At 45.1% G+C, this 17,312-nt stretch overlaps 2 protein-coding genes across 3 annotated transcripts in view; one reads left to right on the top strand and one right to left on the bottom strand.

Moving 5' to 3' along the window:
* The window catches only part of LOC117157593 (irregular chiasm C-roughest protein), a 158,679-nt gene extending 155,961 nt beyond the window's left edge, over positions 1-2,718 (bottom strand). For both annotated transcript variants that reach the window (XM_033335762.2, XM_033335764.2), the window contains exon 1: positions 1,743-2,718. In XM_033335762.2, coding sequence (XP_033191653.1) covers positions 1,743-1,870 — 128 coding nt within the window. In that variant the 5' untranslated portion in view covers positions 1,871-2,718. The remainder of the gene's footprint in view (positions 1-1,742) is intronic.
* LOC117157699 (cytochrome P450 6k1-like) overlaps positions 1-17,312 on the top strand; it is a 209,024-nt gene that overhangs the window by 64,885 nt on the left and 126,827 nt on the right. The gene's annotated exons all lie outside the window — the stretch shown is intronic.

Raw genomic sequence — 17,312 nt, 5'->3', positions numbered from 1 at the left:
CAGGGTTACATCTTCTCTGACGTCATTTCGTGTCGCGTCACCGAAAATGTAGCCGCGGTGAGCCAATTAAAATACACGGTCGGATTACGAGATGCCGGGTCATGAGGGTTTCAAGCATTAGGCAAATGCGATACGCAGAGGACGCATTGACATTCGTGGCCCCGGAGCAAAAAGGGTACACTGACGCGGCGGCGAACAGCCGAGAACAACCGCAGCTTTCGTGTTGCCTTTGTTCTGAAATTATTCAAGGCTCCCGCGGCTTTTTCGCCGCACGCGGCCAGACCTAATCCTGTATCTTTAAGGTGAGATTACACGATGCCCTCGTTCGAGCCGTCGTTTAATATCGTGGCCGGAGAACGAATGAAATTAAAATTTGACCAACTCCCGGTGGCTTTGACGCGGACGAAACACATCGCGCGCACCACGTATCTTCTCCTATCTCTGTACGTGCACGCTGCCGTGAAACTGCTTTAGTAATCCGGTGACTCAGGATTTTCTACGGAACTGAAACGACCGACGTGAGTTCGTTATTGAAGCAATAAAATGCTCCGGATACGAGCTTTCTCGTTGATTCCTTTTCAAAAACGATTCCAAAGGAGCTTATCAGGGATTTTTGACGTATCTACGTGCAGCGCTTATTAAAGACTCTAGGAGCACGGTGTGACATATCTCGTACATATATATATATATATATATATATATATATATATCAATTGAAATTTGTCGTTCCATGGAATTTCGATTCGCCGTTCCATAGGGCAAATTGAAAATATTTGACGACAACACGGCGAAGTGATTATTCCCTTGAGAGACTACGCGTCTTCTCGTACATCGAAGTAGTGGGAGGATGAGCACGTAGAAAATTGGCGAGATCGTTTTCGACAAATCCTTCTTCTCGTTAATTATACGCCAAGCATTAACGCAACCATTAATCAACGGGGCGAAAATCTAAAGCACGTCTTGCCCGTGGCGTATCTAACGGGCTACGCGTTTTCATATCGACCGCGTAAATTTCTTCGCAGGCTAATGGCATTAAATTCCCTTGCGCGCCATTTAATTCCCGCGCCCTGTATGCAGCGCCAGCCTATTCCACACAGAAATCGATACCATAACGACGCGTGCCTTACATTTATCTCCCTGTCGTAGTCTCGCTATCCCTTGTCCTGGAATCGCCGAAAACGCAATCTCTACGCTCGGTCCTATATACCTTAGTCTAAGTCACGTATCGCGACAATCGTTGAATATCGATCCTGCGTGAATGTTTTAACACGCGCGGCACGAACGTGCGTTGTACCAGCCGCCGAAAATCGTTGTTGTGAAAGACCTCTCGCGCGTTTTTCGTGTATTTCGCGTTTTTATATACCATCGGCGAACGAACGCGGTAACTGGATCGGGTGATATCTTTTTATATGTTTTTATATTCCTCGATCGTCTGAAAGACTACGAATGACGTGAGATTTTCTCAAGTACCGTTCTGCTATCACGTGTATGTCAGCACGCGGTTGCACGGTGTGCCGTATGTTCCCTACGACCACACATGCGCTCCAAAATATCCGCGAGAACGAGTATCGGAGAATTGTCAATGGAGTTACTTGTCCGGAAAGGAATTCCCGTTCAAAATACCACAGCAGTATATATAGGGACATTGGCGTGGCGCCGCAATAACAGTCTTAACCCTCCAAACCAACGAGAACGCCGATAACCATTCGCATTGACCGATTAAAGAAGAATGTTGCACTTACCTGCCGGTCGTGTGTCGTCTCGATCTACTTCTTGCAAGATCCGTGTTATCCCTGGTCGTAGTGCGTCGCGTCGGCACCGCGTTGAAAATAGAGAAATCCATGGTGTACGCCGCGAGGAATCCGACCATTGTTCACTGGAAATCAACGTTTAACGCACTATATCAACATTGCATAACGTGACACGATCGGCGTTTGAACCGGCACCGACTTAACCAGATCATCAGAGAATGTAATCTCACGACAGACAGACACGATACAGCCACGTCCGAAATCAACTCCTTCGCTAGCCAACCTCCCGACACCCCGGATATGCTCTATCCCTCACGGGGAACTGTCACACGTGTTACAGAGTTACCACGGTTCACTATATGGTTGTACGCAAATCACTATCCGACGTCGCGGACACACTGTTCGCTTCTCACTTCAGTGCCACTTGTCCGCGACGTAGTCCCGATCCATTCACACAAAACCTCGAGAATCGGAACCTCTCCACTGTGTCGTGTGTGTAAATCACTGCAATGACATCGTCCCAGGAGCGGGTACGCCACTCTATCTCATCGGCGAGGACGATGCACGAGGCTCATACTGTCAGGAGGAAGCGATCGAGACGGTGTCGAGCGGCCCCGACGATCTTCTTTCGCCACCACCGTGCAGCATCACGGCATTCGCGTCGCGGAACTTTCTCACACTCGCGTGTCTTCCGTAGATCGTACCGATGGGGGTCACACGAAATCGCACTCGACGTCGACTACGCGTTTCTACTGACGGACGGAGGCAAAGATCCAAAGACTGGTACACAACACGAAAGATGAGAACACGGTAAGTGACGCGTCCGATCGGCGAACAAGTTTCTTTAGCGTGGTTTCGTGCTCCCTCGAATACGATTGTTTGTTCGGAGCTACGACGTCAACGGAACGAGCTCAACATAAGTAACCCGTCATCCGACTCGCGCGAGAGTTGGTAGGAAACTACTCGCGAGTTCTTCGTCGAGCGTACTTGCATCCCCACCACTGGTCGCGCAACTGCACCCCACCACTGGCCTCGCGTAGGGCACACGCGCCCCTTACCCCCTCCTTCTAATGGGCACGCACCGAGCTACCCGGAGCGTGACACACGCTCACGCTTCTGGTGGGGGCAATGGTCGCGTGGCGGGCTGCTCTCGCGTGGGGGTAGAGAGGGCAAGGGGTACAATCCGTACGAAAAGGGAGCGACACGCGGTACGAGAGAGATACGTAGACACGGCGCGTTCGCGCAGGCGTACTGCTCTTCTGCGGGAATGTATCCCCGTGAAATGTACGGTAAGTACGTACGGGATAACGAAGACCGTGGGGTGCAGAGACCTCTACTACGGTCTACGCCACTGATGGCGTACAGACACCATTGTACCGTATACAGCGTATACCATGATCCATGTTCTTGAAATGTTTAAAGGTTAAAAAACAGCCAGCTGATTCGCTCGTGGGATTTTTAAATGAACCGCCACGACTACCGATGAAAGTATCGAAAGCCGAGATGTCCCGTTCGAACTACGTTCGCGCCTCGTGGCGTACTGTTCGAGCGTTGGACAAGACGGTGGACAAGAGAATTCCTAGCGTCTGCTCGGTGGACGTAGAGGAATGTCAAACAGGCTGGGTAGAAGTTTGCTCGTATAATAGCGCAGCCTTGAGCGCGATATGTCTTTAGAGCTTAGGTTTCGCTCTGCCGAAGGGTAAACGTTTGCCATCGACAAATATTTGTCAACGTTCGCGGCAAGGATACTTGGCCGTTTCCTTCGGACCAAAACGTGTCTGACTCGTACGGAGGCTCGTCATTAAATTTCGAATACATTCGGTATCGTTTGGCCGTGCGCTTGTAACGGGAGGATCGGCGCGCGTGCGCCGTTCGATCCTGCGGCATGCGTCCTCCGGAAGAAATGTAGGTAAACGCGTATAGGTAGGAGAATGACAGGGATGTCGACGTCGACGGTGACGATGACGGGGATCGTGCCAGTGGGAAGCTCTTCAGCGACAGCGACGACGATGATAACGAGAGTTACGCCGGTGTTACGCGCTGTCTAGAGGGAATATCATCTCGTAACCGGCAACTCCGCGCCGTTGAATATTTTACATTCATACGCGATGGTAAGGACAGACAACGCCTGACGGGAAATGCTTCGATTTCTACTGAATGGCTCGAAATCACCGTTCGAGAACAAATAGAGATGTTATCCGTTCTACGGTTTTCTTTTTGTAATTCAAATTTCACTTTGCCAGGATATTTATAGATCAACGTCGGCTAATGTAGAGCGAAACGAAAGAAAGAGTCGGAGTATTTTTACTTTGAAAAGGAACGCCGTTCGCCTGGAAGGTTACTCGGCTAATCGGAAAACTTTATGTTAAGAATTTAGAAGAAACCCACGATCTTGTTTAATTTAGTTTGAGTAGTAGCCACTTCAACAGAGGACCATGAGACGGTAGAGGGAACCGTAAAATGACATTTCGTTTGACGTAACCGACGGTGATAACGAGAAGTGGTAGTGCTAGGTTACGTGTTTCCTCGAGAGGATATTAATCCGTAATGATGCACTCAGCTTGCCTGGATCTTCCAAGTTTGCGTACTGCGATGCAGACACAGAGATATCGGAGGCCAAGGAAGAGGAAGGCGCGCCGCGTACTGCGACAGGGGATCTGAACTTGCAACTCTGGCGTTCGCGATAGCAACCAGTTTCATTGAAATTCACCCTCATGAATACTGTCAATACACTCGATCGGGACACTGCACCTTATCGATCCTGGTCTTCTCGATTAAAATGTTACCAGCCGTATCAATTGATTGAGGGATACTGACTCGATGTCTGTCGTGCGTCTGTCTTGTTAGACAGAATACCGATAATAGGATGCTTTCGAACGTAAAACAACAACATAATGATTAGAGGAAATCAAATCTGCGACAATCTTTGTAAACGTATGTAGTTAGATAGTTTCTTTAATTAAACGCAATTTCATATTTTCTGGCTTTTTCTCTTTTACCGCATAATTTCCCTTTTTAAATCTCGAGCAACGAAGTGATTTACTTCTTCTATTTTCGTAAGAGGCGAACAACGCTTGCGCAGTGAACTCCTGCGGGATCGTAAAAATGTATGGGATAAAGGAAGAGAGGATGAGAGAGAGAGAGAGAGAGAGAGAGAGAGAGAGGGAGAGAGAGAGTAAGGTTAAGTCTCGATCTCTTCTGGAACACCACTCTCTCTTTTTGCCCCGAACGGTGAGAACCGTCAGCTCTCGACGACGTGGAGTTCCTCCATCCTTTTCCTGGCTGGGAGGTTACCAGGCAAATCCTCGGACACGAGATTAAGCGGGACTGCGGCTTAATTGATTTTCTAATGTGCCGTATTAATGGATTGATCCGAGGCGACGACCTCGAAGTTTGCTATTGTCGCGCGTTCGACCAACGGGAATATCGACCCTTTACCCACCTACACGCCAGTCCTTAGAAATCATTCAGCCACCTACCTATCGCTCTCAGCGACATAGAACCGATGAACCGCGCGAAACGACGAGTAATTATCCGAAAGTAACGACCACGTCACAAGAAACGACGTAATGCCACGAAAATTCTGTTACTTTAATACTGCAATTAATTTAATACGCAATCTCTTTTTAATCCCATTCGATTTCTCGTAACAAGAAGACTTCTTCCTCGATTTTCTTCAACGACGAGGAAATTTTTATTCGACCGGTATTTGTCAGGTGACAAACACGAGGAACATCGCTTCGCGGCTGCACGATTTTCCGTCATAAATGCGAAGAACGCTTCCGCTTCCGTCTATAAAAAGTGACAACTGCTTGTTAGCCTAACAGCTTTCACCGAGAACTCTCGCTTTCTTCTACTGTTCCTTCGTGGAAAAATACTACGTATTTCGTTCGGCTCGGCTTAGTCTTAAATATTACAGATACTTGGAGCGAATTTCTTCGACTTAATGGTATCCGCCCGAACGTTCCGTACGATTTGAATTTTCAAACTGTTTATTGCTCACTCGTCACTCTTACTTGTTCTCGATGTTTTCTTTGAAATCTGTTCCGATATCTCTTGTTGCTTGCCCTCCGTTCCATCCTTCCCCGTACTATTCATCTCCGTACCGTGGAAATCGACAGGCAGAGCGTAAAAGTGGTCCCGAGCGACGCCATTAAAACCGATCGTGCCAGAAACATTTTGCGGGCCTCGGGAGTGCGCCCGTTCCGCTGTAATGCAACGTGTAACGTGACTCGATACATTAGAAGGTGCACTTTAGATCACGCAGAGATTTCATCACGGGAACGTTCAACGATCGTTGCCACGCCGTCCAAGCGTTTAAGATCGATTCGCGATATTGTACCAGGTAGATTCTCCATCTACGATCCAATGATTTAAAAAGATAGCGCCGTGCGTCGTCTTCCTGTTTTGCTCCGGGCACTCCAGCATCACCAAGATATCTCCCGTCAGACAAGCATCATCATAGACGATTAATACAATCGATACAAACGTGACGACAGAACCGTTTAGCAGGGTTTGTAAATCGATGACTTGACATATTCACCTAACATCGATTTTATCGGTAACAGAATTTGATTCTATTAAATTCACCAGCTACCGTATTAAGATACTAACAATTTCTCTACGATAAAGGAAGAATTCCACGATAAAGGAAGAATTAATAAAGAAACGAGAATCTCAAGTTCGTTCTGTTCACCCGTCACATTTCCTAACGAAGGAACGTCTTCATTCGTATCGCTGCATTTCTTCGCTCATCTTTTATTCAGCTTCCTTAACAAGAATATTCGCGGTCTCATAAATTAATGGTTGCCCCTGTGTCACGACGGTGGATCGTTATTTGTAATGTTCATCCCCTGTATATCCGGTAGTTCCGGCGCAACTGCCGGTGAAATATCGCGACGCGCCTATTAAAACAGCGAATTTATACTGGAACAATATGTTACAGGAGAGCGTTAGTCGTAAGCCAGATTTAAAACTACTTATTCCATGAAGAATTTTTCTTTCCTGGCGCGACGTACACCGGAGTAAATTTCAAAAGTCGGACAAATTCCAGGTCACGCCTCGAAATCGCTCTATTCGAGGGGTAGACGGCAAGAACGAGAAACGTGGTCAGCCACGGTGATTCTGGGACAAGGATTTTTGCAGCACGCGCCTCCATATAAACTTCGTCCGTATTTGCCTAAGGACTTGGACGGCAAGAAACGAGTCGACGAACGAAAAAACGCTCGGACATATTGCCATTGTGGCAGAAGGCCAACTTGGAATTTCGTTCGCGACTCGGTCGCACGTGAATTCAATCGATGCATGCCGTGTCTTCTGGATAGATACGAAAGTATGTTTATGGCTCGTCCGATGCCAAGCTATTGGCTTTTATTCGTGTCTAATCTTTGCCAATAGTTGGAGTGATTACGTAGGTGTGTTTCGGCGTCCTTCAGGACACCTAACGTACTGGCCAACGTATTATCGAGATAAGAGGTACTAGGATTCCCGAGAGAATCGGAGTGTTTTCCGATAATATTATAAATTCGAGCCTCTGATAATTCGAGATCTGCTCTGCAACGGAGCCATCGTAATGTCACCGAACGAATGGGACCAAAGAACTCGATTACGGGCCACGTTCGATCGCAATATCAACCCCCGCACTGGATATTCAATCGAGCTTGGTCTCGACTACAGAAAGCCTGCTGCTGCTGCTGCTCTTTTCTCCAAAATAATAAAATCAGAGGGCGAACGAAACTGACTTTTATCGATTCCTAACACGACGATCGTTCCCTTTTCAGTGTCATGGATTTTTTCGTCCCTTCCCTTTTTCTTTCCAGATCCTATGCGAAAGATCTATATCTGTCTCGAAATTCATCGTTATTTCGTGCCGAATATATATTTATTTTACGATACGTTTGATTTCTTATTCCCGATAAGAGGAGCTTTCGCATTTCCGAAGCTTTTCAGGTTGAAACGGGGATGATAGCCAATAACGCTAAGCTATAGAGGGGAGAAATATATATTTCCTTGTAGGGTTATAGGCTCTTAATCGAGCTATTTTGTCGTCACTCGGTAGCATGCACGCCATTTCCTAACTACATTTTCTCGTGTATCACGCTTCGCTGCGTATTCCGAGGCCGACATAAATTTGATCGTGCATTTCGACGTTGAATAATTCTCACAGATTTCCTCGGTGCTGTGTATTCGAAGAGACGATCATTCAGAAGCCAACTTGTGGTTGTCCTTAATGCACCTATAATAACCATTCCTCTCGCCTATCGTACTTTCTTTCCCTCCTTCTCTCCTTTTCGTATCGTTTCCGTTTTTCCTGTTTGACTTTGGACCATTCAGTTCGTCGAGTACGATGAATTATTAATCGGCGATTTTCGCAATTTTCTCTAGTCAATATTATTCTACCGTGCTCAAATATGTGTAATGATACCGTACGCGGACCGTACGTGTATCTCCATTCGGAATCTTTCGTTATCATCGTCTATTGATATAAGCTTTATTAATGCGCCGCATTTTCATGGAAGTTACACTGCTGCAAGTTAATTAACGGGCGAAGATGTGTTCGGGGAGGAATTAAACCGAATTTCCGCCTGGCGCTGAGGCTTCGCAGCTCGGTAGTAATCCTTTACCGGCGTCGATAGCAAACATCGCGGCAGCGATCCTGTAAAAACAGATTCGGATCGTACTCACGCAACGTACGCAACGTACTTGGCGTTGCGCGCCGAGAGCAGTTTTCATTTTATCAAAGAGAAACCATTATTTTCTTTCTCGTGGTGAGAAAGACACGAGGAGCAGAAGGAATAACGTATATAAAAAGTGGTAAAAAGCGTGTCAGGAAAACTTTGTTCGACGAATAAACGCGGTTTTGTTCAAGTTACCGAATCGTAGCATCTTCGCGAGAAACAATAGCAGTTTTTTCTTCATCTTTACACTCCGTTCTTTTTCTTTTTATTTTTTTTCATTTTTTACTTCTATTCTCGTCCGATCAAGAGCACGAACAATGGCCTAGCTTTTATTGAAAGTTATATTATCGACAGCCGGGAAAACGATTTCCGTAACGATATATCACCAACGATTCATCCATTTCATTTTCACCGCGATCTCTTGCGGCAATGTTACGACTCAGCGTCGCTCGTTTCCACCTCTACAACCCTCTTCTCGACTGGAGAACTGTGTCGAGTGGCGTTGGATACGTTTCGAGCTTCTTCCTTCTGCCTACCGTTTCTGTCGGCCTCGAGACGCTTCGCGTTTCCCTTTGCCTTCGCCTCTTACCGCCGTCTTATCCATCCCTTTATTCGCCTACCATTCCCCGATGCGACGCGCTCGGTGGCGCGCTTTCAAAGAAATACCAATTTGTCGAATTATTGCGTTCAAAAGGGTCGCTCAGTTCTGTTCCCGACTTTTATGCGCGAGACAACCGTTTCGTTCGCCTCTTCTCCTAATCGTTTCCCATTTCCTCGCGCCAAAGACGCTCCGCGCGACACAGACGTTCCAGCTGAACTCCGGATAAGTCGAAATTAATATTACGACTCGAAAGTAGTTTCGATAAAGTTGAAAAGCCAATCGGCGCTCGCATCGAGTAGACGATAAAACCGCTTATTACTTTTGTCCGCGAGTTTTCTTTAACGACTTTGTGTAGTTTCTCGAGTGGCCGTTTCATCGGTTATAGATGCGGTGGTAATGTATTTGTCTCGGATTTTTAACCCCTCGAGCCTTTCTTAAAACTCTGTAAACGATCCTTCGCTTGCCTCCTCCTTCTCCTCACGATTATGCATTATTCTTTTTTCGTCGTTTTTACAGCTTCGTATGTTCCGTTAACCTGTTGCCTCGCGAATTTTTTCGCGACCAAGCCTCTTGAATAATGCATGACGAGATAAAGACAGTAGTGAAAAAAATTACATTTCCACCAGTCGTGCGGCTCGAATTATGGCAGATGGCAAGAGAATTCGTTGCTACGCGCTGCGAGTGCCATTCGTATTTGTCACGTTGCGCGATAATCTACACTCACGAGTGCTACTACAGTGACTACTTCGTAATCTTTGTCCTGTTATTTATCCCATTATCCAGATAATCTTTCATATATCGTCGAGACCATTTACTGCATAACTACGCGAAACGTAGCGAACATAAACAAACAACATTTATAGCGACAACTCCTAATTTACAAGTACTACCAACGATTCAACGTATCCAATGTATAGAACCATTTGAACAATTTAACAATTTTGTTTTCTTAAATGGATTTTCCTAAAATATATGTTTTCATATATACGTCTCGTTTCAATCTTTTCAATAAATTTAGTAATCGAGTTGTAAAGTTATTCTTGTTATATACAGCATAATTTTCAGAGCGAATTATGATACTGCTATGATAATAAGTAGCTCGTTTTTAAAGTTAATTTTTTCAAATATTAAAAAATTGCCGATTTTTGACACGTATTACGATACAACAAGTCGATAATATGAATTTTCGGTGAACGTACGTGGATCAAGAGAAATTCTGTTTCACGAGCGAAATCATTTTACAACGAACATGATTTCTACGGTAACCGATCAAGAAGTTACGCCCCAGGTATTTTCGGGGTAACCGTAGATTAATTATCAATCGACAGATCCAGCGAGATGCCCAATCGCAAACGTGCAATAGAATAACGAGAAAGCGATCGAAGCTACAGCAGCGATGCGCAACTCGTCGGGACTAAATGTCAGATAATGCGGTCGTATTGGAACTGTTCTCCATTGTTCCGCGACCGGAAACTTCCTTTCTCGCTCCAACCAATTACGTCCACTTCAATTAAGCATCCGAAATCAGCACGGCCGAGAATCATGGAAACGCGCGAATCACGCGAATACTTCATGTTAATGAGAGGGGAAAAATGGGCTGAGCATCATTTTTAATGGCTCTGCTTAATACTGTTCTCCCTGTTCGAGAATATTGCAATCGTTCGAATCGTTTTCGAGTGCCGATGATCGTATAAAAATGTATCTGTTGAAAAATATTACGACTGTCGAAATGGGAATTTTGTACTGTTTATTTCGGATCAGTTTCGAGTATCGAATTTCAAATACTGATTGTGAGTTTCAGGATGAGTGGGAAGAAGAAGAACGACTGAAAGTACATATTTGGAGTTAGGGTAGGAAAGATGAGGTTATTCGAGGCTTTGGATGGGCATAAGTGGAATGTATTGTGAGAATGCAGCGAGAGCGTAGCTTGTTTGAAATAAGCGAAAGAAAATGTAATGCAAGAAGAAAAATGTGCGCGTGAATTTATTAAAGATGCGTACTTGATATAATCCACGAACAGTAGTAGTCGAGATTTGTCAACTTACATTGTCCCATCCGTGACTGGAAAGTTGACTAATGGAAGTTACGTAGGTCTGATTGGTTTTCAACGTAATACAGTCACATTCCATGGCAAAATCTTAAAAATAAAGTATACGTATTTTCGTTATTAGATGAAATAGTTATATTTACGAATCGGAGTAGGAGCGAGCACAACTTTTCAGTATTTTTTATTTTGGAATTGTTTTAACTCTTCCTGGATTAACCTTTTCCACTCTGCTGGAAATCATCCAAGAAAATCTCCTTCACAATTAATAATTGTTTCCTCGAAACAAAGAAGATATTTCATCCGATCTAGAAACGAATCTCTCTGCACAAGTAACCATTTGTTTGCTCCACTAATCAAGCCAGCCTAGTCGTGCACGATTTCTTTAATCCCTGATCCTAATATCAGCGGGGAACACGTTCCTCTGTATCTTAATTGAAGGCAGCACGTGACGCCAATGAATCGCAGGTGAAACGGTTCGAACAAACTGGCCTGGAAGTGGGGCGACAGAGCGAAAGGAAGCCGGTGTCGATAGTCGACCGTGACTACTTGTTAAAACGAGTCTGACCATGGTTGGCGCATTCCCCTTCCAACGACACTTTCAAACTTGCCAAATTTCCAAGCGATCCAAACTATTTCGCTGCACGAGAATCACACGTGTCTTCGTCGATCTGACTAATTTTAGTTTCCATACTCGGCAAAGAACGTCGAAGATCGCATATAGTCGAGGACATGAAAGACTCCGACTGTTTGATATGTAACGCGTCCTGCAGTCTCTTCTCGAGAAATACTCTTCTAAATCTAAATCGTTACCGAGTCTTTATACACTTTCGTCGGCCGCAGCCATACGTTACGTAGCAAGACACAGAGTAGCCGTTTGTCTTCTTAAGCCTTCACAAATTTTCCGAGATCAGATGGCTCGTTTGACGCCATCTCGGTTTCTGGTGACACGTAACGACGCTAATCGCGGAATAAGCGACGAGGATGAAAGTTTGACGGCTGAACAACGCGAAAAAAATGGAGGGAGGAAAGAGAAAACGATCGGCCGACTGCGTCGAAGGGAGAATTGGCCTTATCGTTAAGGGCTGCGATAGGGTAGTTGGCAAAGGCGAAGGAAAGCATCGAGTTTGTTCTGGTCGGGGCAGTTGGTCGGAAGGGGTTCGAACAAGCCTCGGGGAGTGGATTTGATAAATGCCATGACATCACGAGAGCAATTATCCCTGCCACACTCTATTTGCAGTTCCCTTGCTCTTTTACCACCCCTCGCGACGGGCCTCGCCCCCTTTTCTATCAACGCCCGTCGCGAATCAAACATTCTCTTTCTACGTTCGTCGTCGGCAACTTCTCGGTACTGTACATTATTTCGAAAGAGTGTTGGCGAATAAATTACCAATTCAAGAAAGAGTTACAGATCTTGAAGTCATTAGCAGGTAACCTGGTGGAAAGTGTACCTCGTAGAGGCAAAGGGAGGATCGAATCGAAAGTCGGGCAAGTCAAAGGAAGCAAAAAATAATAGTTCTGGGGAATCTGTGTACACGTGGCACGACAGAGGTACGATAACAAGTTAAACCACGATTTTTGAAAGGAACGACGGACACTTTGATCGGTCACCGTCGCGTGGTTTCCGCGTTAATGAATTCTTTTAGTGGGACACGCCAGTGACCCTCTTTTCCTTCTCGTCTCGCTTGCTTCTCCTCTCCCTGTCTCGATGTTCGCCTATTAATAAGCGCCCGTGGACACTGATATTGCCGGATTCTCCTTTGTGATAACTCCACGAAACAAGAGAGAAAAAAAGGAGAAAGCAGGGAGAAGGGTAAAAGGAAAAAAGAGGTGAAAAAAGAAACGGGAAGGGAAAAATGATTACGCGGGATCAAAGCCACGGGTACGAAGGCTGCAATTTGATACCGTAATGCCAGAAATTCGAGGCAGGTATATCGAGAGAAGCGTGGCTCTTTTGTCGAGGATCACTGTTATTCCCGAACGAGAAGATCCAGAGATGCGGACGAGAGCGTGGTTTCCCCTGAAATTCGCGCCACCCTCGTCCTTGCGTGCATGCCGGTGGTCGCGTGATCCGTGCCCGTTATCGAAATTCCAAAGAACTCTTTTGACGCGTAGCGGGACCAAGTCACGAGGAACGAACCGTGTGCTCCCATAAGTACGCGTCGTCGCTGATTTTCTATGCGTGCACGCGCGACACATTACGCCGCGTCGCTCGATCGAAGTACACGACTGTTAACCCTCGAGCGAGATGACACGGTGCGTTTCCGCGAAAACTAATTTGCTTAAAATATCTCACGTTAAATCGTTATCTGCTGGCCATTAAATTAAACAGGAGGACACAGAAAGGGGAGACGCGGCAAATGCGACGGAAACGATGCTAAATCGGTGATTAGGACGGTTAGGATAAGCTGCGTGAGGTGTGTTAAAACATAACCGGCAGACGTTGAAGAGTCCTCGTCTCGTAGGCAACAAAATAAAGTTTGCTCCTCGTTGTACATACTGAACGTTGTTTGTTGCGAAGGAATTTCGTCGACAATTCGAGAGAGAGAGAGAGAGAGAGAAAGAGAGTTTAATTGGCTAAAGCAGTTGTCTAACAAGTAGAAGATACGGGTTTGAGTTCGAAGTGTAGCAGTTTCATCGGTGTCACTCAAGTTTAATAACAACTTGTTCGATGAAAGTGAACGTAATGGTCGGCGTATGATTCGTTCACGAGACGCAGCGCGTATGCATTAACTATGAGGGGTCTAGTTACGAGATTTTAATGGAATTATTCAAAAGGATAATCAAAGTTATCGAAAGTTCCGAAGTAATTAGCAACGCAAGTTCCACGGGGTACGTCTATCGAGTGTTAAGTAGTTTGAATTAGTAGACAGTCCGATTACACGGCTCGTTCTCTTCGTCGAGGTTAAACGGCAGCCGCCCTCGGTATTTTCATCCTCTCTCACTCTCTCTCTCTCTCTCTCTCTCTCTCTCTCTCACTCACTCACTCACTCACTCTATCGTTCTTAACTCTTCGCAAAGGTATTTCTTATCAAGCATGCTACTCTTCTACCTCTGTTACTTTCATTACGTGCACGTTATTAAGCAAGACCATTTTGTTTCCCCCTATTCTCTCCTTTTTTTCCCTTCTCTCTCGCCTCCTACGTGGATTTAACGATCGGGACCGTCGATAGCCGAGAAATACAAGTTCCCCGACCGATCGTGATTATCGAGATTTAAGTATCGTACATTCGACGAACGACTAGCCGGTATTCTCTTTTGCGCCTTCTGCTTCTTTCTCCTTTTTTCCTTCGCTCGTTGCACACGTGCACACGTTACCATCCACTACATGAGAACATCTAACGATTCTTCGGATCACGAGCGTACGAACCGAACCACGGCAAATTATCGTTCGATTCGAATCCATAAACACCACTCTTAAATGCTTTATCCTTCGTACCGTTGAACGTATAAAAAACTGTACACGCGAATCGCCTGCGATCGTAAATGTCCTCGTAAAAAGCGGCATGTGTTGTGCCACCTTCATCCTCTCTCAATTTCCTAGCCGAACGAAAACCATTCACCGACCTATTTTTCCTTTCTCCAACCATCTTCTGGATCGGGACGTTCGAAAATCGAACGAGGAAGGTTACGTGCGGGCGTACGTACCAACCTCGATGGTCAGGTCGTTTTGTTATCCTTGCTTTCAGGACCACGAATTAACGGCGGATCCGATTATACGAGTCATTTACGGTCCGTTTCGCCATCGACGATGGCGCGGCAACGAAGCGGTTCCGCCACGACCCATTTCCACTCGTTCGAAATAGAAGGCAGAGGCCGCCTTTCGAATATTATCATTCGAATATAGCCCGGGACTCCATTATCTGGCGCGGCGCAACTACTCGAAACTCGGCGCGCCATTAAACTATGGGGTCAATTTGTCCGGAACGCGTACAGACCCGGAATTACGTCCCTCTATCCCCGGCGGAAAAGAGACAGGCAGAGGCCAACGGCGGCGGCGGACTTCATGCACGAGATTACACTTGTTCCCTCCGCATTAATCTGATGCTAGATCGATAAACGTGGCCGGCACGCTGTTTCGCGATCGGTACCATGTCCTCGAAGGAACGTTCACTCGGAGAATGGACGTATGACGAGACATTGAAACGTGAAATCTTATCGATTTACTCTCCGCAGGACACCCTTTAACGATTCAAATTGGGACCTCATATTTCAATATCTTGCTCGTACGTTATTATCGGTAGAAAAATAAATAAATAACACAAGTTTATTCGTATCAGATATTCTTCAGTATAAACAAATTTCAGAACAGAGACAAATGGATAAAGCCATTAATCTTGTAATTCGCCGAATTCTAATAGAAAAATCTAAGCCATCTTGAAAAAAGGTTAATTAGCTTATTATTTGTAGCGCGATACAAATAATACATACATTGCAAGCTAGAAGATCATAGTTTTTTTTACCAGAACGTAACATCTATTTACTAATTGTAATTATCATAATTTAATAGTACGTATGTATTACCTTATTTCTGAAAGTTATTTTATTGTTTATTTTATTAGTTCTTATATAACATCTTGTCATTGACTCAAATAACCCTAACTTTTCTGACGGTATTTATTGCTAGATCTATTGGGTTGACAACAATGTGTCATTACCACCTAATGACAAAATCCGCAATCACTTAGTTGCCAATCCAATAAATAGCATCGTATTAGTTCACTCACAAGCATCAATGGTGTCTCATACGGTAGGTTGGATCACACTGCAAGATCGAATGTTAAGATGTTTGAGCTTACAACACTGCTATACTGTAAGAACAAGGCAACGTTATCACTGAAACGTCACTTTCGACTAGAAAATTCAAACTGAAGTTCTACTTTATGCTCGTATCTTTAGATACACGTTAATGGAATTTAATTACTCGTCATCGTGACGGGCGAACGACCCGTAATATCAATTTTGCGTTTCATATAGCGAGGCGCATGACTCCGCCCAAAGCTGAAAATACGGATTTTAATTATGCAACCCATTCTCGTACAAGTTGATTTCGCTCGACTTTCCCGCGGTATCATGAATTTTATTTGAAAATGGCTTTCGGTTGGATGAAACGCATATATTTTAAAATACACGTGTGTATCGCAAAGGGGAAAAGGTATTCGAGTGGAGTCATACTCAAATATTTGAGAAACCACTTGTATCGCGATGATAGACATGGACACTCGACGATGAGATGGAAAATTTCGAGGGAAACACGTTTCCCGGGACTGCTAACGTTAGCGACGAACGATAATTTTTGCGACGAGCGCGTTTATTGAATGCAAATCGCAAATACGTGGAGGAAACGAGCAAGTACGATTCGTCTCGGTGCTCTTTTTCTCGCCAGTCATCGTCGAACGAGAGAATCGAGGATTATTTATCGGTTACGTGACAGCAGCTCGGCAGCGAGGAAAATTTAGAAAACACGCTACGTGTCCGGTTTGCGTGTGCTAGTGGAGAAATCGCGATGCACGCGGAAAAAGTGCCACTAGCAGACTTTCCCAGCTTTTCGCCAAGTTAGATGTAATTCCATGATGCCTGTCTAACTTCTGACGGTTTTGTGGGCGCGGTGATTTTGCAATGTCGCCACGTTTTATTTCCCTACTCTTCCTTTCCTTTCTTTTTTTCAACTGTTAAATTGTCTACACGCGAGGAATGTAACCGCGACGACTGTAATCGTCGAAATCGTCACGTTCAACGATACCGGAGAAGAGGTTGGCTGACAAAGAAAAATGGAATAAAAGATACCCTTTATTTCTCGTCATTTCCTCTGCCGAGTCTAAAAATACCGAATCCAAAGAAAATTTGGATTTACGTAGAATTTCGTCGAAGAATAAAATTAAAAAGCGGAAGGCTGGAACTTTGGATAACCGAAGATATTTGGGACAATCTTAAGCAACGGGGATGAGCGACTTTTAAACGCGTTTCAAAAGTGAAGCAAAACTAAAGCGCCAGGATATCAGGAACAATGTGAAAGGAGATTATTTGCATCGATGATCGATTCGATCGACGCGGGATTCTACTCGATCGAAGAACACCAATCAGTGGATTTCTCGGATCATAACTATGACTTCCGCCTAATTAGTAGAGGTGTGGAGATCGGGCGATTATTTTTCGTCGGGCGTTGAGAACGACGACGACGATAGAAGCGTCGAAGCGGGACAGTCGGTCGCAAGAAGCAAGGAATCGTATCAAGGCCT

Source organism: Bombus vancouverensis, chromosome 6 (genome assembly GCF_051014615.1).
Source record: "Bombus vancouverensis nearcticus chromosome 6, iyBomVanc1_principal, whole genome shotgun sequence".
Classification (NCBI taxonomy): domain Eukaryota; kingdom Metazoa; phylum Arthropoda; class Insecta; order Hymenoptera; family Apidae; genus Bombus; species Bombus vancouverensis.
Note: the sequence above shows the minus strand (reverse complement) of the source record. Positions and strands in the feature narration are given on the sequence as shown.